General features: G+C 36.5%; 2 protein-coding genes across 5 annotated transcripts; one reads left to right on the forward strand and one right to left on the reverse strand.

Annotated features, from left to right (window-relative positions):
* The first annotated feature begins 1,045 nt into the window (after positions 1–1,045).
* On the forward strand, positions 1,046–4,819 carry LOC112521416 (heat stress transcription factor A-3-like). 3 transcript variants are annotated; one of them, XM_025130264.1, is made up of 4 exons: positions 1,046–1,425; positions 1,683–2,470; positions 2,697–3,489; positions 3,980–4,819. In XM_025130264.1, the coding sequence occupies exons 2-4, from the start codon at positions 2,309–2,311 to the stop codon at positions 3,988–3,990; spliced, it is 966 nt and encodes a 321-aa protein (XP_024986032.1). In that variant the 5' UTR covers positions 1,046–1,425; positions 1,683–2,308; the 3' UTR covers positions 3,991–4,819. The 3 variants fall into 3 exon arrangements, with proteins under 3 accessions (XP_024986032.1, XP_024986031.1, XP_024986030.1); XM_025130263.1 differs by lacking the exon at positions 3,980–4,819 and having other exon boundaries at positions 2,697–3,152; positions 3,216–3,754; XM_025130262.1 differs by lacking the exon at positions 3,980–4,819 and having other exon boundaries at positions 2,697–3,754.
* A 7,226-nt stretch (positions 4,820–12,045) lies between these two features.
* LOC112520935 (protein ROS1-like) lies at positions 12,046–21,539 on the reverse strand. Of its 2 annotated transcripts, none has more exons than XM_025129559.1 (20): positions 21,344–21,539; positions 20,500–21,039; positions 18,967–20,409; positions 18,490–18,855; positions 18,148–18,238; positions 16,737–18,054; positions 16,516–16,595; positions 16,302–16,386; positions 16,122–16,213; positions 15,970–16,038; positions 15,819–15,855; positions 15,664–15,746; positions 14,582–15,187; positions 13,854–13,890; positions 13,718–13,775; positions 13,408–13,547; positions 13,235–13,300; positions 13,001–13,115; positions 12,858–12,896; positions 12,046–12,382 (listed from the first exon to the last, which is right to left on the reverse strand). In XM_025129559.1, the coding sequence occupies exons 2-20, from the start codon at positions 20,888–20,890 to the stop codon at positions 12,264–12,266; spliced, it is 5,235 nt and encodes a 1,744-aa protein (XP_024985327.1). In that variant the 5' UTR covers positions 20,891–21,039; positions 21,344–21,539; the 3' UTR covers positions 12,046–12,263. The 2 variants fall into 2 exon arrangements, with proteins under 2 accessions (XP_024985327.1, XP_024985328.1); XM_025129560.1 differs by lacking the exon at positions 21,344–21,539 and having other exon boundaries at positions 20,500–20,615; positions 20,701–20,773.
* Positions 21,540–21,966: the final 427 nt, after the last annotated feature.

A 21,966-nucleotide genomic window follows, 5' to 3' on the forward strand; every position in this document is an offset into this window, starting at 1 on the left:
AAGATTTTAATTTAAAATTACCAAATTTATAAATTTCCTAATTTATCTATTGATTTGTGGTTAATATTGGTTCTCACAGTTACCACAAACAACTCAGTTCTCCCTTGAATAGGCCCCTATATATATATATATATATATATATATATATGATAAAAGCGATACGGGAATTTATTTATCGATTCAACCAATTGTGTATCTTAGCATCTTATACCTTATAAGTTGCAAAATATATTCACTTATAACATGTTCAATTATGTAAAATAAACTATTAACAACTTGATTTTGAATTAAAAATCTACAGATCAAAATTATACAAATAAAAGTTTCAAAGTTAAAAACTCCTCTTATGCCAATAATATTGTAAGGATGGTATTTTTTAGATTATTGCAACATTTTTTTTCTTCTATTGTTATTTTATTTTTGTGCAAAACTTATATTATTTGATTAGTAGAAAATTTTAAATTCTAAACCCTCAAATAAACTATTGAAAATTTATTCGTAAAATAAAAACCACATCATTGGTTTTTAAATTTTTATGCGTTTAATTTACTTAACACATATATATAATTAAACATTGTTTGGTAATCAAACTTCATTGATCCAATAATTTGTATTATATTATAAAAATTTTGATAAAAACTCTAAAATCATAAAATTATATTTTATTTAAAACTAAAAAACATCACATAAAATTATATTATAATATCGATTGAGATAAAAAATAAAACATTAAAATCAAAATATATTTTATTGTATTATACGAATACCTTTTAATATTTAAATTAATAAAACTTAACTTGTTTCATCAAACGCGAAATTTCACAGAAAGTGATAAAAACAAGTATATAAACATTATAATATTTAAATAAAGTCTTATCTAATACTTTTATCATCATGTATTCATGTTATTAGTTTAATATCCACCCGAGTGCACCGACCCGCTGGGGCCCCGTCCACAGTAGCTCCGATTTCTCTCGACCCCAAAATCTAAAACCTGATTGGTTGTTCGTTAGCCTTAAACTCTAAGCAACAAAACGACGTAGTATCGAAACGATGGACAGCTGTAAAAAATCTCACTGCAGCTAAAATATCTGATAGACTCTTCCTCTTCGAAACTTCTGCCTACCGTTGAAGAAACAGAACATGAACAGTAGCAGACCTCCTACACCGCCTCTCTTTCAAGATTTTTATCAAACACCTTGTCTGCATATATACATGTTACTTATATATACATGCACAATTCCTCCATAACTTCACACTGCCCATTTTCACTATCTGTATCTTCATCTGAAGCCATGGATCCTCTCTATAAACCCTCACTTTCATCTTCTTCATATCGCCCACTTAAATCTCGTCCATTACAATCGGTTTCTTCTTCGTTGCCCAATTCGTGTCAGCAGCCACTTCCCCTATCGATGGCTTTTGGTGGGTATTGCTAATTGTTATGTTTGCTGTATAATTGTGTTGTGTGATTGCTTTTTATTGGAAATTGACAACATGATTTCTCATGCTATGCTAACAAAATGCTACCTTATTCTATGATGAACTTTGAATATGTTCAATGAAACTGCTCTGTTTTCTTGTATTATCGTGATTGGAATTTTAAATTTGTTTCTCTCGTATTCGGTTAGAAAATGATATGTTGGCCTCTGTAATAACTTTTTATTAACAATTGATGACAGATGACCATCTGGAGATTGGAACTGGTGATGGGGGTATTCCTCAACCGCTTGATTGCTTAAATGGGACACCAATCCCGCCATTTTTGTCCAAGACTTTTGATTTGGTGGATGACCCTGTACTAGACCAGATTATCTCATGGGGTGATACTGGTGCAAGCTTTGTTGTGTGGGATCCACTGGAGTTCGCCAGGATAATCTTGCCAAGAAATTTCAAGCACAACAATTTTTCCAGCTTTGTTCGACAACTAAACACATATGTGGGTATATATTTGCTTTAACACTAGACCCCTAATCATGGGGGTCGCTATGTTAGTCTCATAGTCTGTATGTACACTCTTTAACTTTTGCTATTTCCAATATTTCTCTCTTCTCTTTCTTTGTTTCCTTCAAATTTCATGTTTGTCTTTCGTTTTACACATCTGTAGCTTAGCCTTTTCTGTATATTTTCTTTGTTGGTTTGCCTCTAGTATATATTTCAATGTAACTTTACACATAGATAATGGAGGGGGTTTGTTTTCTAATTCTGATCATCATTTGGTCTTACTGGTTTTTGAGTTGGGTATCTGGATACTGCGCGACTCGGTCTGCAAATCAGTTTGTTATTGGCAACAAGATTGTTATCGGATATGTTTTTTTGTTATTCCTCTAGTTTTCATTGGTTTGGAACTGCGCATATCAAGAATTCAACTGACCTTCATTGTATTGTATTAATGAGAGGTACTAATTGTCTTCTGAACATACTTCTCTTTCCAATATCTACTGGAGATAGAAGATTTATGATGCGCCAGGTAGATTTCAGTGTCAGCTGGTAAAGCATCCGACTATATTCAACTAATTTATTGCCAAGATAATACTGTTGCATGTGTTCTAAAATGTGCTGATACTCTTCCTCCTTTTTGTTGATCTCCCGTGGATTGGATTTGCTTTTGTGTAATAATCTAGATTATCTGTTTTTGGTGGTGTTTAATCTTCTGCATCTTCACTACTGAAATGTTTGTGGGTGATTGAGTTCAGGGATTTCGCAAGGTTGACACAGACAGGTGGGAATTCGCTTGTGAAGGCTTTTTGCGAGGGAAAAAGCATTTCCTGAAAAGAATTCGGAGGCGTAAGTCACAGCAGTCTCAACAGGTTAAAGAAGAAGGGAGCACCGTTTCGGTTGAAGCTGAGTTAGAAAGATTACAGAAGGAGAAGATGGAGATGATGGAAGAGGTTTCCAAGCTACAACAGCAGCAACATGGGACACATCAATATATGGAATCAGTGAACAAAAAGCTCCAAGCAGCAGAAGATATGCAGAAACAGATAGTCTCATCCTTGGCTAAAGCTATTGAGATCCCAAAATTCATATCTTGTGTCAGGAAAAGGAAAGATCAGGGTCGTATTTCTTCTCCAAGAACAGTTCGGAAGTTTGTTAAGCATCATCCTGGTAATCAAGATTGTGGATTAGATCCGATTCTAGTTGATGATACGGTAAGGAATCTTGATTTTGGCACAGAAATTGTACCATTGCAACTACATAATATTGATTCGCAGGAACCGAATCAAGTTGAAGATCCCCTTCCGGAAGAAGAAAGTGTGTTCAACTTAGATTTTGAAGCCAAAAAAGAGCACTATATATCATCTCCAGTGAATATGGCTAAAGAGAACACCATGTTAGAACTCTTTTCTCCTGGGAGTGATGACTGCATGGTTAAACAGGAAGAATTTTGGAGCTCGGATTTGGCGGTTGCTGCAATGCCTATTTCCAGTAATGAAATGTGGAATGATATTGGAAACTATGAATTACCAGAATTTGGTGCCGCTGGTGGTGAGTTGTCTGATCTCTGGAATTTAGCAGCTTCTGGTACTGAAAATTGGCCGAGTGGTGAAACTAGCCAGTCCAGAGACCATGGCTGTGTGAAGAACACCAACCAATATGGATTTTGAATCCTAACTTTAATCGTTTGATAGGGGTTTCAGACGGGAAAATTATTATCCAATAACTCAGTTGATTATTTTGTTTCCTTCTTATTGGATTTAGTTTTGAATTTGAATCTCAGTAATTGCAGTTTATTCATGACATTTAATGAACTCATTATGGTGATCCTTGAAACAGCATGAAGATATTTTCAGGGATAACCGTGGACGCCCGCCCAGATCAGCTTTACATGTACCCGAACTAATTCCATAAGACCCTAAAGTTAACAGTCGGGTCATAGAAGAGATTTTGTTTGGCGACGCGAACATATGTTTATTGGGTTAATAGCGATTTTGTTGTTTGTTATTATGATCTCATTGTTCCGTTGTCTTTCGTCCAGGTCACTCCTGAGGATGATATCTAGGATCCAATCCAATCCAATCAGACAAGAAAAAGACTTGGGGCCTGTTTACTTGAGGCTTAATGAGCTTAGTGGATAAACCGGCTTATTCACACAGACAAGCAAGGCTGTTTACCTTGGGCTTATTCGCTCAAAAATAGGCTTATTCGCCCAGATGAAAAACCTGTGTTGTCCAGGTTAAGCCAAGGTAAAAGACTTGCCCTACCCTTACACAATAGTCGCGCCTCTCTCAACTCACGTCTCTTCTCCATCGATCCAACACCCTATTGTCGCGCCTCTCTCAACGCAAGACCTTCGATCTCTTCTCCATCGATCGACTGTTGCTCTCTTCTCCATCGGTTGTTGGTCTCTTCTCCATCGATCGACGGCTGTTGGTCTCTTCTCCATCGATCGACAGCTGTTGCTCTCTTCTCCATCGATCGATGGCTGTTGCTCTCTTCTCCATCGGTTGTTGCTTTCTTCTCCAAAATCGATCGATTAAGGTATTTGCTGCTGTTAATTTTTGTTGTTTGCTTAAGGTTTGCTTACCTGTTAATATTTGCTGTTTTTATTACATTTGTTTACCTGTTAATGTTTCAAAAATCACACAGTCGTATATGGCATTTGGTGATTATGGGTTTTGGTTATGTTCTTTGTCCTACTTAGGTTTTAGGTTACAATGACTGTGAAACATTTGGAAATTAGAAATTGGGTACAAGAAATTTCCAATTTCAAGTTGTTGTTTGCACCTTTAGTTGATTAGTAAATAGAGATTATGGTATATATCATGGAAACAAGAAATTTCAAACTGTTGTTTGCCTTTTTGGGGTATTTGCTGTTTGTTCAAGGGTAAATTGGTCATTTTTGTTATTCAGACAGAAAAGTAAACAACAACATAAATTTATCTAAACAGATAAATTTATTCATACAGGACTTAATAAAAAATTTGGTAAACAACCCCAAGTAAGTTTGTGAATCAGTTGTTCTCTAGTAACTGTGTGTGCATGTAGAATTTGGATGATACTTGTATCGTTAACAAGTGTTCTACTTCATTATCAATATATAGGTATAAGCCTTTGGAATCCATTTTGTTTTCACCATGAACCAAAGTTAATTACTGGCATCTGGCCTTTTGCAAACCAAAAAAAAAAATCATCTCAAAGAAATGTGTGTAACCCCATATTACTCTTTAAAGAAACTTTTGAGAAAAAAAGGGAAATTCCAACATATATGGAGGATGAATGGTCTAAGAGGTCGTTTACCGAACATTTACTCGGTAAACGCATACCGGTTAAATTATCACTTACCGGGTAAGATTTTCGTTCACCAAAACGGTATTGTATTTAACAATTTACCTTTTAAGCACTAACTGTGGTAAGAGTCATCGGTCTCACTTGCCGAGTAAGACTCTTGGTCGTTGCCTTGTTCTTACCTGGTAAGATTCTTGGTCCATACCATATTCATTCTGTGAGGTAAGATGACTTGGTAAATGTTTACTCGGGTAAGCGTTTGGTAAAAAACCTCGTAAGTTTAAGTCAATGTGGTACTCTAAGAGCATCTCTAACAATTAATTGAATTATGTTTTGATCTACTGAATTATGTAGTTTTCTTTATTTATAAAAAATAAAAGAAATTCCGATGGAATCTGATAAAATCGGAGTGGTCAATTTCGTTGATCAAATTTTATTCTGAAGTTTGGTTTACCTATGAAGTGGAACTTAATTCTATCAACCATGGATTTCATCATTCCATGATAGTGAGGACAGAATTGAATTCATTTCATCCGGTATTCTTAAAATGATAAAATTATTCTCGTTAAACCACAGAGTTTGATTAGAACTTGTGCTTCACTCATTCATGTTTTCACGAACTCAAACACGATTTTCACAAAACTCGAAGACAAAATTAGCATATGTTACATAAGCACATATATAGTTTTGGATGGTTGTATTTACCTTCGTTATGCCGACGTATAAAATACCATTGTTGTAATGTCTCCCAACAAAATTCAACTAATATTGTTATCGGAAGGTAACGTGCAAACCGGGTTACTGAGTTGATGGACTCAGCACTATTGGAAGTCATTGCACTGTAACGCAATCCAGAGAAGTGCGATCTTGCCCATCTTGTGTAACCATCTTCCTCAATATATTGAGCGGTGTTAAGTAGACTGTGCCGCATCAAATTCATTGTAGCTTTAGAGTCTGACATCATATAAGTTTTGCATGCCTCCCAGAACATCCATCGTTTTCTTTTGTCTCTACTCGAGGTTAGGCACAAGTTTTGGCTCAAATGTTGACAACAAAGTCTGTGGTGCGCGTTGGAGAATACAATTCTTATGGCCAACTCGATAGAGGCAGCTCATCGGGTACGAAGGTTAAATGGGGCACTACACCGATACATTGCCTCAACTTATGTAAAAATCATGTCCATGACGGGCCACTTTCTGTCTTCCCCACTCCCATTGCAATGAGTACGATCTAATTGTTTCCATCCATGTTGACCGCTATATATAGCCCCTTCAGATGCCTACATATAGCCCCTTCAGATGGGCACTGTCCATTATAAGGAGCGGTTGCAAGTGTCTTATAAATGAGCGAATATGCAGATGAACAAGGTTACAAATATAAACTTCAAAACATAAAATTATGACATGAATTCAATAATATAACAACTATTACTGAACAATCGAGTGTGACAAACAACATGTCTTACAAAATATAGCGAGAACCCGATAATTGTGAACGTTTTTTTACGTTTTTTGCGAATTGAGAAATTGGTATGCAAATCTCTCAACCAATACACTTATATATAGTGTTTATAAAGCAAAAAATACAAAAAAGGGTCAACAAACAACTACATATTTTAAAAATCGGCCGGGCCGGTCCCACAAAACACCCCAAATCCATAAACCGGTCCCAAACTTTGGTCCTATAACCAGTCCCGGACTGGGCCGGTCCTTGGTGGTCCCAGTCCCGGGTCGGGTCGGGTTGGGTCGGGTCGGTTTGGCCATCACTACCCTTAACTGTTGCAAGATACATCTTTGCTCGACATGCTTGACTGTAGACGATGCTAATATTGAACCGTTGGTTCACATCTTCCAGGATTTCTTTTCCACGATACATGCTCATACGATCCTTTAAACTCTCTGTCAATACATGACCAAAAACCTTTTTATTCGCATTACGATGGTTTGGGTGGACTTGGGACCTTGCACATACGCGTTCATCATGCAATTTTTAAATTTGAAACATACTGATACCATCGATAGAAACAACCATTAAATGCCAATCACAGTCCGCAGTGGAGTGTTGTACCGATATTTGGTTGATTTTTTAACCTTTATCTGGAAGTTCTCAAAGACGCATTTTAATCCCAATGCGAATATCAATGCTTCATTCGAGTCAAAGGTTTGGAGAACTTTTACATGGGATGTAGGGTGGTAGGAAACATTTCCCTGTCTATGTTTGACAATAGGGTATAGGCAAGGTGTTGGGTCGGGCATACCCTAAAAATTATTCTTTACCGGATGGATTTTTTCAGCATCTGAGTTATCGTCTTCGGCTATATTCAAAATTTATGTTGCAACAGAAACATCTTCATCCGTATCTATTCCCCACAAATTTTTCGAATGTTCTGGAGACTAGTACAAATATTGTATCAGGTATTGGTTCGGAATCTGTCTTGGAGAGTGGTTCAAATCTTGAACCAAATAACTGTCATGATCAACAAGATTTTTTGGTTCAAAATATGAATTTCCATCAACGTCACCGATGAAAAAAAGTGTTTGGATTTCCACCACTACCACCGGGGTAAAAAGTGTTTTGACCGTATGGGTTTGCACCACTACCACGAGGTAAACTTTGATGGAGTACGACACTTGATGAATTTCCACCATAACCGCCATCGTCGACAACAAAGAGTGTCGACATTTATGGTAAACTTTGATGAACAATGTTATGGAACATTATCACATCGTCGTCGTCATTTAACTCGTATAATTTTTGCAAGGAATTATTTTTATAAAATAACATGAAAGGACTATGTAAGCTTAATTTTTTTGTAACACGTTTAATCAAACCAGAATATGTTATTGGCGAAGGCAAATATAATACACATATGGGGGATCTTAACGACATATACTCTAAGGCACCATTTTATCCCCTATAATGAACCGCCACTTTGAACATACACGAAAACATTATCATTTTGACGTGATTTCATATTTGTGTTTGAGAGTGAAGGATTGTGATGATATATCGTGCTTAATGGGTTAAGGGTTGGTAGATTGTGCTTAATGGGTTAAGGGTTGGTAGATTGTGTTTAAGGGGTAATGGTTGTGAGAATAAAAGCGAGGAAAACCTTCATTTTTTACTCTGTCAATTTAGAAGATATGAGAGTAGAAGTGATAAGTGAGGTGTGAACAAAAATGATTGAGAGGTCACAAGCTATATATAGTGATATTTTGTGTATTAGAAGACAAAATATCAGTCAAATTTTAAGCTTGGATCGCCCCCCATGGTCAACATTCCCCTGGGACGATCCGTGTGGTTATTTTGTGAAAAACTTGAAAAAAATCACTATTTTCTTAATATATTAGGTATATTTTAACTATTTTGGTGAAAAACCCTTTGTTAAAACAAATTTTAGAAAATATCTACATGTTTATGATTTTAAATAACAATAAAATTGGTCAACTTTACATATCCTAATTAATTAATATTTAAAAAAAAATTAACAGTTAAATTAAATATTTTATTAAAATTGTTTAGCATACTTTAATTATTTATGAAATAAAATAAATATAATTTTTATGTGACTTACATAAATATTTTTATAAATTTTATATTTAATTTTTTGATATCTAAATGTATTGAGTAATAATTAAAAAAGTAATTGATATAGCTAATAATATTTATAAATAATCACAAATATTATTAGCATGCATTGTATAATTAAAACTTTTTTTGATTAATTAATTTCTATGAATTAATAATTATTAATAATTAATATTGATCATGGTTATAATTGGGAGAAAAATGTTAAAATGTTCCTTATAAGCTACTCCAAATAGCTTATCAAGATAATTTATAAGTTAATTAATGTACATCCAAACGATTATTAGAAAAAAAATAAAAGAGTATTCATATAATGCAACGAGATACATCTCGATTTTAATGTTTCATTTTATTATTTGTCTATGTAGATATTATAATACAGTTTTACATGTTTTTGAGAAAAATGTTATATATAAATGTGAAAATCTCATAAAAAAATTGAAAAAGTTATCGATATTAATATCAAAATAACTATTTAAAAGTTATCGTTTTTAGTATAATTTGTTTAACTCAAATTTTTAATTATAATTTAATTTGGATTTAATAACAAAGTAATTTATTTTTGRTTTAATGATATAATTTTTTGTAAAGATAATAATTAAGTATTATGTTAGAACTTAATTATTATATTTATTATATTTTATATATTAAAAATATATATTTATCATGTATTTGATTATGTTTATCTGAAGTTATTTACACAAATTAAAGCATAAAACCTTAATAAATAGGATTGACACATAATTACTTGTAATCTTAAATTTTGAATAATATACATTAATAAAAAATAATTGATGCATTAAAAATGGATTTAAAAAAATTATATCAAAATGCTTTATAACATAATATATAAAAGATAATTAATATTTGTCAAAAACAATATCAATTTTGAATATTTTTTTAAAGAATCTATTGAAAAAAAACCCAAATTTTTTATTTTGGATGTGCTCTTATATATGGTCAGAAAGGAGGGGGAGTCAAAATATCCCAAAGCGGGAACGTGAGAAGGCGGGAAAAAACAGCCAAGTCACAAATATCCTCGAATCACCACCACAATCTTTTGGCGCCATCTCCCCCGGTCCCTCCGCCGGCTTCCGTCGGATCAATATATTTTCTATTGCCGGATCAACTGTCTGTATCCGTACATTATCTGCTAATCGATTTCAAGAAGGTACGTCACAGACTTGATGAACTTGTGTTGTTAGATTGATGAATATGTTCATGCGAATGATTATCGTTATTGCTGTCGGACACTGAGAACCGACGAACAAGTTAAAACGAATGTTAGAACTTAGAATTGCATGTTAGCTTAAGTAGATCATATGAGTTTTTGTGTGGTTACGTTTATGTAATTCTCGATGATAACACACATGATTAATATTTTTTGTTTGATTCGGATCAAATTGAACTTTTTTCTGTTGATGTTGTAAATCCTGATTTATGTGCTTTTGTATTTAATTAACTGGATATTGGAAGAGCTTTACCGTAGACGTTTTTTTTCCTTCTAAGCCAATTGGCAGTCGCTTTATTTTCTGAAGCTAAAATAGTTTAAAAATAATCAAATTAAGATGGAAGATGGATTCGCTAGGCGGTATGAGGGTTGATTTTTTTGCTGATGGTATGTGAATTCATAATGAGCATGTTTGATGTTTCTCATGGTGGAATGGTTGGATGGAACGGCAGAGAAAGGAACAGAACGAGAGTGATGACTGATGGAATGAGGCATTACTATTTAACTATCATCTAAAATTGCCATTACCGTCTGAGGACTTTGGGTCAATTGTGATGCTTTTGGGAATTGAAATTGTATATTCTCATCTCTCAACATGATATGTTCCTATCGTAGAGTCTACCCTCGATCTCTTTGGATGGAATTACGATCTTGGGCCTTGGGCCTATTGATACACCTTTAAGTATGAATATGAAACGTTGGGGGAACTGATTATAGACGACCATCACTAATGGCTTGCAAGAAAATTGGTATACTTAACTTGAGCCATGCGTCGCTCACCTTCAGCTGTCATGTTAGTCTTCCTTACTAATCACTACACCTGACCCGTATTCTTTCAACCTATGCTGGCTGCTGCTACTTGAATATTAAGGTATCTGAAGAACACTTCAAAGAAAAATAAATGTTATTTTGTGTCTCGGTTTATAGACCACATGGTGGTTTTGATGACGGGCCTTCTGTGTAGGGGTATTTCTTGTTGAGGCTAGGGCAGGGCTCTTGGTATTAGGAGTTACTCTCCGTGAGGGAGCTTAAAGCGGATATCAGAGTTGATACTCTGAAACTGATGGTGCTTTTCACATAGAAAAAAGTCGTCTAATGGTATTATCAATGATTCCAGCATGATAAGACAAAGCATACAATTGATATGTATAGACAATTTCTCATGTCTGCTTGCAGTACAAGACTTCCATAAAATGCACTGAATATATTGTTTCCAAGGCTCCTCAATAACATAAAAGGACAAAAATATAATTGACATGGATAGACATTTTTCAGAAGAGAATTTGAAATTTCAACGCATACACTATTGAACAAACTGGACCATTATGCTTAGTCGGTTTCAGACCGTTGTTGATATTGATTAATTCTCTCAAAGAGATAATAGTTACTCTGTGTTATACGTTTCTCAGTTTTAACAACAGGGAGGAGTTAGGCTACTTCCTAACCTGTATTGTCTAGTCGGCTGTATCTTGGTCCTTGGATATGCCAATGTCATTGTTTGGCCTGTATGTCAATATTGTGAAACCCTCTCAGTTCTTTATGCACCAATGGTCACCTTCCGCTTCTTTGGTAATTATTTTATACTTCCCACTTAACTGCTTAAGTCTGGTGGAAGAGTTGTTTGCGGGTCATCCAGGACCAGGAGATGGAATATTTTTGGCCATTGGTGATGATGCTTATAAGAATATATACTCTACAATTAGGAACATATTAATATATGCTTTTAACTGGTAGGAAAGTTTTTGTTTAGAAATTGAGATTTCCCGGATGGTTCTATGTGTCTTGTTCCCTGAATGGTGGTCAGGATCGGAACATACTCTCTTCAAGTGATGAAAATGGCAAAAGTATTCTTTTTAGGATGTCCAGTGAAAATTGTCTTTGGCATGTTGGTCAATCTCATATTTGATGTCTTGCTATGGTGCTCTCTTCTGGTTTATCAGTATAGCCCAAAAAACTAATAGGAACTGGAGAAAACCTTCTAATATCTCTAGAAGAAAACAAAAATAATAAAGCATTGTATTTCATCTTTCAGTCATACAAGCTAACTGCTGTCTCTATGAGATCCCTAAACTATGAATCATGCCACTCTGGCCATGACGACAATGTCTTTTGCAAAATCTGTATGTCTGCTGCTGCTGTTTGCACATGGTTATCTTGCCATTTATACCTGGGATTGACTACAGAGACTGCATCAACGTCTGCACCACAATAACGTCTAGTTTCCATCAGTTTTTGGCCTTGATCTTTTTAACTTGCTAGCTGGAAAGTGTAGCCTGGCCATTAGCGGGCGGGGCGCTCGTGTCTTCTGGTCAAATCCCCTCACACAAACAAACCCTGAATGACATGATTAAAACCAAGCGTGAGAAATCACAGGATAGTTGTAGGTCACTCTTTAACAAATTTCTTTGTGGACGGATTTTAAGTAGTGCACCACTGCTTCCAGAATTCACAGTAAACAGTCAAGTTGATTCTCATTAGAGGAAAGTAGGAAACCCTCACAGCAAAGTTTGTTATGAGAACTTCAGCTGACACAGTAGCCTTTAAAAGGAGTTTCTCAAACCACAAATATGTACTCCAAGTTTACAAACACTAAAACCAAATACATTGTTTTGAAACCAAGATTATGCAAAATTCATCTATGAAACCATTTTCATCATCACCAGCTGTCAAAAGTTGGTGTGTCCCTAGGTTCTACTCCTATTATGCCAGTTTGTGTCATTGTGTTAATCTTTGGGCTATTATTAGTGCAGCTAGAGATTAATGTAAAAAACCTGGAAACCACATAATGGGGATCTATATCTCATCATACCTCTCCAGAAGCAGTATTGAATATCTTCTGTTGTCAGGCCTGGTAGATAAAAATTGCCACATAGTAAGTTTGGCATACATTGAAGTTCGATGGGATATTTAGACTGATGTTATGCATAAATATCAAGCTAATTCTCTTACTACCTTTGAATATCGTTGGTATAGAAGTTCCAAAATAAACTGTTCTTCTTGGTAAATTCCACAACCAAGATCTCGGAACATCAATTGGGTTAAGGCTTGACTCATGGTCTGCAAACACCTACACCTCAATGGAAGTTTTTGTTTAAAACAGGACAATAACATTCTCACCAACCCGAAGGAAAATACTACTTGATAGTCAGGAAGATTCAGGTTAGCAGAGGTAGCATTAGGTTATACCTCATTGACTTGGAAATATGTGCCATTGAGTGGAAAGCTCCCTCTCATAGCGGTTCGACATGGTATCTGTCCATGATTTGCAATTAAGATTGAGATCAGATGTAGTACAATTCTGAATGTGCAGGCTCATATCTACTATCTAATTACAGCCGTACTTGTACATGATTACTTACCAGGAGCGTCCCTCGAACGGTTTGGGAATTTGCCTCTCTTGTGCTGTTGCAAAAGAAACATGTTTCTTCACTGCATAATGTGCCAGATTCTTGGGAGCAACATTGTCCTTCTGGTGGCTGAATTGAATCTGCAGTTTCCCCTGGTATAAAAAGAACGACACAACAAATAACTTAATCAGCATTCACAAAACCAATTATATAATTCTGTTGTTCTCATTTCAGGAGAGTTCACACGGTTAATAATTGCAAGTGTAGCTTTGAGGCATTTATATGTTTCTGGCTACATTTTCATTCTTTATTTCCTACTTACCAGGTGTCCAAATTGCAAGAAGGTATGAGCAAGGATCATCAGGTTCTCTCGTGTCCAGCTGAAATGTAGGGAACATTTGTTTAGAAACAAAAATCTAATGAAGAGGCAATTTATATTCTCCATAAAGTATACTTACCCCTTCCAAGAGAGGATGTGAATCTGGAAGCTCATAGCTGCAAAGTTGATATGGAAAAGCCATTAGAACTAACACTGATGCTAAAAGCAACATCATGATCCTTTTAGACTTAGTTGTGCTGTTGAAGTTGGTTTGCTGCTTTGTTATAGTGTTCACACGTGTCCACATTTTTCTCAGCACACGCTTTGCTTCATATATCTTATAAGTCCATTATTGATGATTTTGGGGCGCCTTAACTGTGGTGAATGTTTTAATTCTGAATGTTCTAATAATGTTGAACATCTAGATAATCCAAATTGATCTTGCTTGCTTCCAGACAACCTCATTCTATATCATAAAAATCTAAAAACTAACTGCCCTGCTATTAGACATTATGATTAATTCTGTATCATGATCTTGAAATCCTCTAATGTTTAACTCATGTGATCCAATTTCCAGTTATCAAGTATTTTGAATCTCTTATTTTTCATCCTAGATACACTTGTGCTATGCTTTAGTCATTTGTTTTCTACCATCACATATAATATCTTTTCGAACTTTGTCTATCATAAACACCAACAGAGAATAAACAGCAGCAAGAACACACATTATCAACTTCACTGATTAAGACCCCAGTGGGCAATATGTTTGGAAGGAAAGGCGTAACATGTTACTTCTCTTAAGATGCATGAAGTGGATATCTGAGAAGGCCATCAACAACAAATTGGCATTGAATGATAATCACTTACACTTGGTGTTCTGTTCTTAGCTGGCTCACATTTTTAAGTTTAGGAGTGGGGATCGAGGCAGCTTCTGATGTTAAGGCGACCAACGCCTTTGACATGTCACCTTCTCCAAGTACCATATGCTTTTCCATATAAGTTTGCAAATTTTGAGTGAACTCTTCAATGTTGAGTTTGATCATGGGAATTTCTTCACTGTCTTCACAGAAGTCCTCTATATCAAATTCTTCTTGTATTGGTTCTGGCTCTGGTGTTGCTGGTACCTCAATAATAGGCCCTGGTGTTTCTGGTACCTCAACTATAGGCCCTGGTGTTGCTGGTACCTCAACTATAGGCCCCGATGTTGCTGGTACCTCAACTATAGTCCCTGATGTTGCTGGTACCTCAACTATAGGCCCTGATGTTGCTGGTACCTCAACTGTACTCCCTGGTGTTGCTGGTTCTTCAATACCAGAGTTGCAATTTTGGATGTCAGACAGTTGTTGCCATTGTTCACTAGCTGAAGGTAGAGTTATGTGGCATTGTTCTATCAACCCAATAGAGCTTTGACCAGTTCTGTTTTCTGTTAAACTTGCCATACGCTCCTCTGGTGCTGGCAGCCCCAGCCTTGCACTGGAGTGAAAACTGTCATTAGTGAACTAGAGTACACATTGTGATCATGATGCTTTCCATAACTGTGGCATGGAACCATTGTTGCCCAAAGGCACCAAAATCCACACAGGAAACTTAAAAAAAAAAAAATGAAATATTTGTCTACACTACATTTTTTCGTGTCTTGTGAACATTGATTTTTTTTTTTCACTTTAGACACTCTGCTGTTAGGTGAAACATTGCATACCCATGGATATAGAAGATTAAGTTTGTTTCTCTGTGATTTTTTTGGTAAAAGAAGTTGCAATATCTTAGTGTATGTTCATACTTTTGTGTATATGGGGTTGGGACGTTGATGTTTGTTGCTGAAACTGTAACTTAATTCAGGTAATAATACCGTGAAAAAGCTGCATCTTAAAGGGAAAAGAATATGATGATTATTTATTTGTCATCCTGGTTAGAGACTTGGAGAGGATTAGAAAATATGTTGCTCAAACCTTGCGAATGCACTTGCAAAATGCCTGCACTCCCCTCTCATCGGACACGCATTGCAATTTGGTTTGCTCTTTGTACAGAAAACCTGCGATAGTTACAAACTCATGTTGGCATCAGTTAGGGATATACTTTATGTTCCTTGTGTATATAGTCTTACCTTTCCAAATGTAATCATCTGGTAATGTAATTCATACCTGTCAATAACGAAAAATAAATAAAAATTTGTAATAAGTGTTTTTAATGTTCATCTGTTGCAAAATCAGATGGCAATGATGTTTATATGTGTAGTATGGAAACAATTGGCGTACAGAGTTCTCTGGTCAAGCTTGCACAGTCGTGGCCATAGATACTTTTGAATCGACTCCAGAACTGGATACCTGTGTAGGAATCTAAGTGTTAGTGTTTCTTTTGTAACTCAAAAAAGTTTGCATAAGCAACTGTATGGAGGTTTAGTGCTTACAGTTCTAAAAGATGCAACTGAAGAGACTCAGGAAGTGGTTGCAGGGGTACCCATCCCAGTCTCACAGCTATACGTCCCACATTTGTGTCAACCTAGTTGAAGGTTATGATAAAACGTCTGAATAAGAAGATTGTAATATCTTAATAGAATGATGAACTATTTCTCAAGTATAATTCTTACTGGGAAAGCAAGATGGTGAAGTGTCAGAAGTCGCACACACTCCACGCTTTTCAAGCCCAGGCCTCTAAAGCTTAGCAGATACTCCCTAAATCAGAAAACGTTAGTGCTATTTTTAACTAAAAACAGGGAATGCATTCTGGCATGTTTTGTTTCAAGATTGGAAATAAGCAGTCGCCAGACAATATTTTTTTTGTTATAGTTCTTATGTACTTACTTGGCTTTGTCAGGTGGAACATCTCTTAACCATTCAAGATCAATGCTTCCATGATCTTCTACTAGCCGATCAAGCAAGTCCTGTATCAATGCATTACTTAGTACTTCAAAAGCTGCATCTGTCTGTTTAAGGACTTACAGAGCCGTAGCCAGCATTTGACATGGGATTCCACTAATACGTTAATATCAAAATGCTCATCACGGAAAGATATAAATTGGTACCTTAATTCTTGCTGCAAGCACATTGTTCATACCCCTTTCCTTGATGGTATCAGCAACCTCATTAACATCTGCAGTCCTCACTGCCTCATAGTCCAATGAGTCACTTGTGTTGGGTGTTCTCTCTCTTTTTTCTGTGACTTCAGCATGCAATCTTAGATTGTCCCATTCAATTTTCTGTTTCACTTTGCCACTTTTCTGTCTTTTAACTTTAGAACTACCCTCATCCATGCCATTAACTATTTGATGAGTGCCATGATCAACTGAATTAATTTCAACTACCTTGTGCGCCGTTTCTCCTGAGGCTTTCAAAATGTTGTTACTCTCTGTGGCTTTGGAATTATCTGCAGAGACATTTGCTATAGCAATAACTTCTTGCACCTCACAGTTATTATCCTCTGTGTGTTGTTCAGTGTTAATATTTGGATTCACAGCTATCATCTTACAGCGGGATCTTGATCTTTCTTGCAAGCGGATATGACAGGTGTTGCAGGATTTTGATGCTTCTTGGGAACTTGTTGTCTTGACCAGTTGAACCATAGCTTGGCTTGCAGATTCTGCTGATAGTCCGCTTTCTTCACTTGCAAACTCTTCTTGACTTTTCTTTTGAGTAATATTTCGTTCTTCTCTCAGCTCAAAAGTTTCAACTTCCAAAGCTCGTGAACTGTTAGAATGAGGTGATATGCCATCATTCTGTTCTTCTAAGTAGGCCACACTTTCTAATTCATCCTGCCCAATCTTCTTATTAGATGATTCTTCTGCTTGTTGTTGACTATATGTTTCATGCACCGTTGTGGTCCCTTGCATGTGCAGTAACTCAACAAAAGAAGTGTACCCACCAAAAATGGTAGCTTTAGACATGTCCTTTTGTTCTTCTTTAGAGCAGGATCCTAATCTTTCAGTGGTATGAGCAACTGAAGATTGTACAGAGCTTGGAGACATATTTGCTGAATTCTGTGAAGAGGCTATATCATCATTTTCTATCTGATCTACAACTGATTCCTTGTACATTGCTAAATCTTTTTCAGCTAACTCTGGAACTTCACCTTCTGAAGACACATTCAAGTCAACACAACCGCTATTTTTAGGAAATTTATTGCTGTTGACGACTTCTTTTTCTTCGCACAGATCGATGTCCTGCAGCATCATAGGACCATGGTCTCCAGATGGCTGATTCAGCTTCTCATGCCATGTAATGGTTTCGTCTTGATCTACTTGGCATGGTTCTTTCACAGAGAGAATTGATTCATCATCATGGAGTGGTTCACTGCTGCTCTTTGACTTGAGGGGATACCGTGCAGCAAGAGCCATAAATGCTGAACTGCAAAGGTGAGTGAATTTATTTAATGTTTCTTGATGAATGATGAGGACCATGCAATGTATTCTTTTGCAATTACTGCTGTTTGTATCTTACCTGGATAAATGGTCCGATACATTCTGGGTAAGGAAAACCCCGATCACGGAATCTAAGACAGATCCTTTCCACCGAGAGAAGCGTCTGTCCCCTGCAAACTTCCATTTTTAGTGTTGACACAAATATTATAAAGGAAGGAGAAATTTGCATCTTGCTAAATGCTAATGGTAAAAGAGGGACTTTGGACATGGGGGATGTTCTTATTTTACCAGATGGTTAATTGATAACCCTTTTCAGTAAAGTTTTCCAATGAAAAGATTAAAATCATTCGAGATCTACTTTTTGATATTGAAATCTTGTTCAAGAAATACTCGTTGATGTCTGCATGCACAGAATCCTGACCTTGGACAAGATGCATCCGTGCTATGAATGAATCTGCTCTTCCACGGAAGACTCTCCGTTCTTCTTCCCACCATTTTGCCTTGTCCTCATCTGTTCCATCTATTCCTTGACTGTTTATATTTTCCAATAGAAGCGTCCAGACTCTACTCGTCTCCTCGTCAAGGTCAACTTTAGGACGTGGCTTTCTTCTCTTCACCGGATTAAACAAACCTTCAAAAGGAACAAGACCTCTTTCTTGATATAGAACAAGAGCATTCTTCTCATTGTATCTCGACAAGTATGGGATAAGTGCATCCCTGCCTTCTTCAGCCATCTGACTGTTTATATCTAGCCTCTCAAATTGGTTAATAAGTGAATCAATGCAACCTGCATTAAAAGTTGCAAGGAACTCAGAAGAATCTTAAGAACCAATATTTTGTTCTCTCTTCACACTATAAATAATTAGAAAACTTCCCCTAGTCAGTATGGAGTAAATACCTTTGGTGAAGCGCAGGTGGTCTTGATATAAAGAAGGGAGCTTAGCGTTTTTCTTCATCCGTTTCTTGGTTGCTATACTAACATGGAAATCTGCAGCATGGGCTTCCGTGTATGTTTGCTGCTGATATGCAACTTCATATCTTGATCCTTCTTTGGGAGTTTGCCAATGTCTACCTTCTACAATTCCAGGAAATAAAGCCAAGTCAGGGATCAGCGATAAAGCTTTGCTTCTTCTCTTCTTTTTGGAATTCTCCAGATGTCCAAATGCCTGCTTATAAGGTTGTTGATCATCCTTTAAAACGTAGTCTTTTGACATTTGAGGTGCTTTACTGGCATTTTGTTCAGCCAAGAAGCTGCAATCACTAGATTGTGCAGAACACACGGAAGAAATTGCACCAGATGTGATGGAACTTCGACACTTCTCGATTCTCTTTTTCTTGTTTGCAGGTAAGTGCATGCCTTGTTTACCGCCACTGCAATCGTTGGTGAACTTTGATAGATTGCAGCCAACTCCTATGGCATTTTCATCCCAAAGTTCCATTCCGACAATCTTACTTGAAAGTTCCATTTTTGATCCCTGTGCTTCTCCTTTGTTAAAACTTGCACTGGTGCTGCAGTTGGATTCATTTGGACTTGATACGCTACTCGGCCGTTTATCATGAGTTTCTTGTAAGAAATTTATCCGACATTTTACTTTTCTGTAGGTGTGCTTGGCATCCTTTATCGGTAGCTCGGTTTTGCTGGGGGTGATAGGGCTTGCGGACTGGCTTTCAAGTATTGTTTCTACCACTTGATTCATCGAGCATGTTTTATCAACCGTGATATTAACTTCTGCCGTCTCAACCGTTACTTCATTCCCTTTCTCAGTCTCATCAAAGTTGATTTTTTTCCTGCACGATTTCTTATTCTGTTGATCTGAGCTTGGATCTATCGTCCCACTCCCTTCTTCCACGGCAGGTGTTGCTGGGGACTTTTCAACCCCCTTTTTCCTGACGTATTTCCTCTTCCCCGTTGACGAACCATCAGGCTTTTGGGGGGTTGCGGACTGTTTTGCTTTTTTCTGCTGACCTTCTCTAACCACTTTTGGTCTGTGCTTTCTTCTTCTTTGTTTCGGTTGTGGTGTTTCATTCAAATTGGTTTCTGCAGTCAATCCCTTTTCGAAGTCTTGATTTGCCTCCACAATCGTAGAAACATCGCCCTGTAGTTGTTCGACAAGCACCTGCACTTGCGGCTGTTCATCAAGATTATACCTTTCTTTGTTGTTATCTGCTACAACTTTTGCTACTATATCAGATCCCATTTGTTTATGCTCTGCCCTTCTGGCCTGATCTGGTGTCCCTGGCGTAATTTGAGTCGATAAACCAGTGCTTACCAGTGGTTTCATTACCATTTCCGGTGGCAAATTAAGATCAGGTGAGTAGTTACCAAGATTTAGCCACCCATCTGTACCACCACATCAAATATAAAATCAGTAACTACTAAAAAACATTTGATATTGGTTTACACCTATAAACAAAGCATGATTGTGCTCACATTGTTGTGTATCAATGCAGTTGCTTCTGTTATCAAAATCCAAGCCATCCGATCTATCGTGATCACCATCATCGGAACCTCTTCGTATCGTGGCATCTGCAAGTGCAAGCAGATCCCTACAAGAAATGCTATTCCATGTTTCCACATCATCCATGGAAAACCCACTGAGATCATAAATATGACTTGTTGACACTGAATTACCCTCCCAGCAACTGATACTCTTCTTTGCAGATGTTTCTTCAAAAATGACTTCATCAAACTGATTCTTGAGCCAGTCAATGCCGATGGGACCCCAATCCGATCGGTCGGGCTTTGCTGGTGTCGCCGGAGCATAAGCAACCTCAGGTGGGTAAACTTGACGAGAAGATGAACTTTCCCCCTCTTCACCCATTTTCTGAAAATATACTAAAAATCGGATTTTTTTTGCTTCTTCCCAAATAATTTCTAGCAATTCTCAATAATTTCAACAAATTGGAGAAAGAAAAACGAGTAAATTTAGGGCGTTGCTGCTTCACCACTCGTTCATCTTCAAACATTGTTCTGCAGAAAACAAATTGGTCCAAAATAAAATAATTATAATAATAAACAAGAAGTTATTTGATTTTATAAATAATAATCAACTAATTACACCATATATCTCCATTAACCAACAGATCTTGCAATACAGTGGAAATGGAGGTTCTCAAAAAGCAACGATCAAAGGGTAAATAATCATATAAACCAGAACACATAGAAAACAAAAAGGTCTCAACAGTTTGTGTGCTCAATCCAGTGAAAGTTGATGTTTGTGGTCGGCGTCTTTAATCGCCGGAAAAGATCGAGGTACGGTGACAAGTTGACTAACCTCGCTGATCAGAGACATCGGAGATATGGGTTTCATGGCCGGAGATCTAATTCAGTCGGTGGTCGGCGAGAAAAATTAATGGGGAAGCAGTGTTTCTGCCCATAGAAGAGAGAGAGAGATATATGGAGAGAAGCACACGGCATAAGAGCAGGCCTTTTTTATTCATGACTTCTTTTTTGCCGGTAGGAGTTTTGGAACAAGTCTTTCATATGTTATGGGTTCGCGGGAGTTAAGCGGTAATTCAAACATTCAAAAGATACTTTATAGGTTTTGATTTAGATTTTTATTGGAAGACAGACATGTCTGGTACTCGTACTATTATTAAAAAAGATGGGTATGGATAGCATTTATGTAAATTATCATATCCAAAACGTGGGACCCACTTAGTTGACATTATTTATGCATATAAAATTATCTTTCAGACCATTATATTTAATTTTAACTTTTCTCTTAAATATATATTAAGAATTTCTGTTGTCAGGATTTCTCACCTGACAACAGAATTTATATATTTTAATTTAGGTCTCCTAAATGCTACCTTTGATAGGAAAGTAAATGTTTTAAAAATTAAATACTCATTAAAAGCATATAAAATATCAAAAACAATTTAATTTAATATAATA

Source organism: Cynara cardunculus (genome assembly GCF_001531365.2).
Source record: "Cynara cardunculus var. scolymus isolate 2C chromosome LG 11, CcrdV1, whole genome shotgun sequence".
Taxonomy (NCBI): domain Eukaryota; kingdom Viridiplantae; phylum Streptophyta; class Magnoliopsida; order Asterales; family Asteraceae; genus Cynara; species Cynara cardunculus.

Coding starts and splice junctions, on each gene's coding strand:
- LOC112521416 (XM_025130262.1), top strand. CDS start 2,309: ATGTTTTTTTGTTATTCCTCTAGTTTTCATTGGTTTGGAACTGCGCAT. Junction 2,471..2,696: donor GAAGATTTATGATGCGCCAG/GTAGATTTCAGT, acceptor GATTGAGTTCAG/GGATTTCGCAAGGTTGACAC.
- LOC112520935 (XM_025129559.1), bottom strand. CDS start 20,890: ATGGGTGAAGAGGGGGAAAGTTCATCTTCTCGTCAAGTTTACCCACCT. Junction 20,410..20,499: donor CTGCATTGATACACAACAAT/GTGAGCACAATC, acceptor GTGGTGGTACAG/ATGGGTGGCTAAATCTTGGT. Junction 15,856..15,969: donor AAGCTTGACCAGAGAACTCT/GTACGCCAATTG, acceptor CGTTATTGACAG/GTATGAATTACATTACCAGA.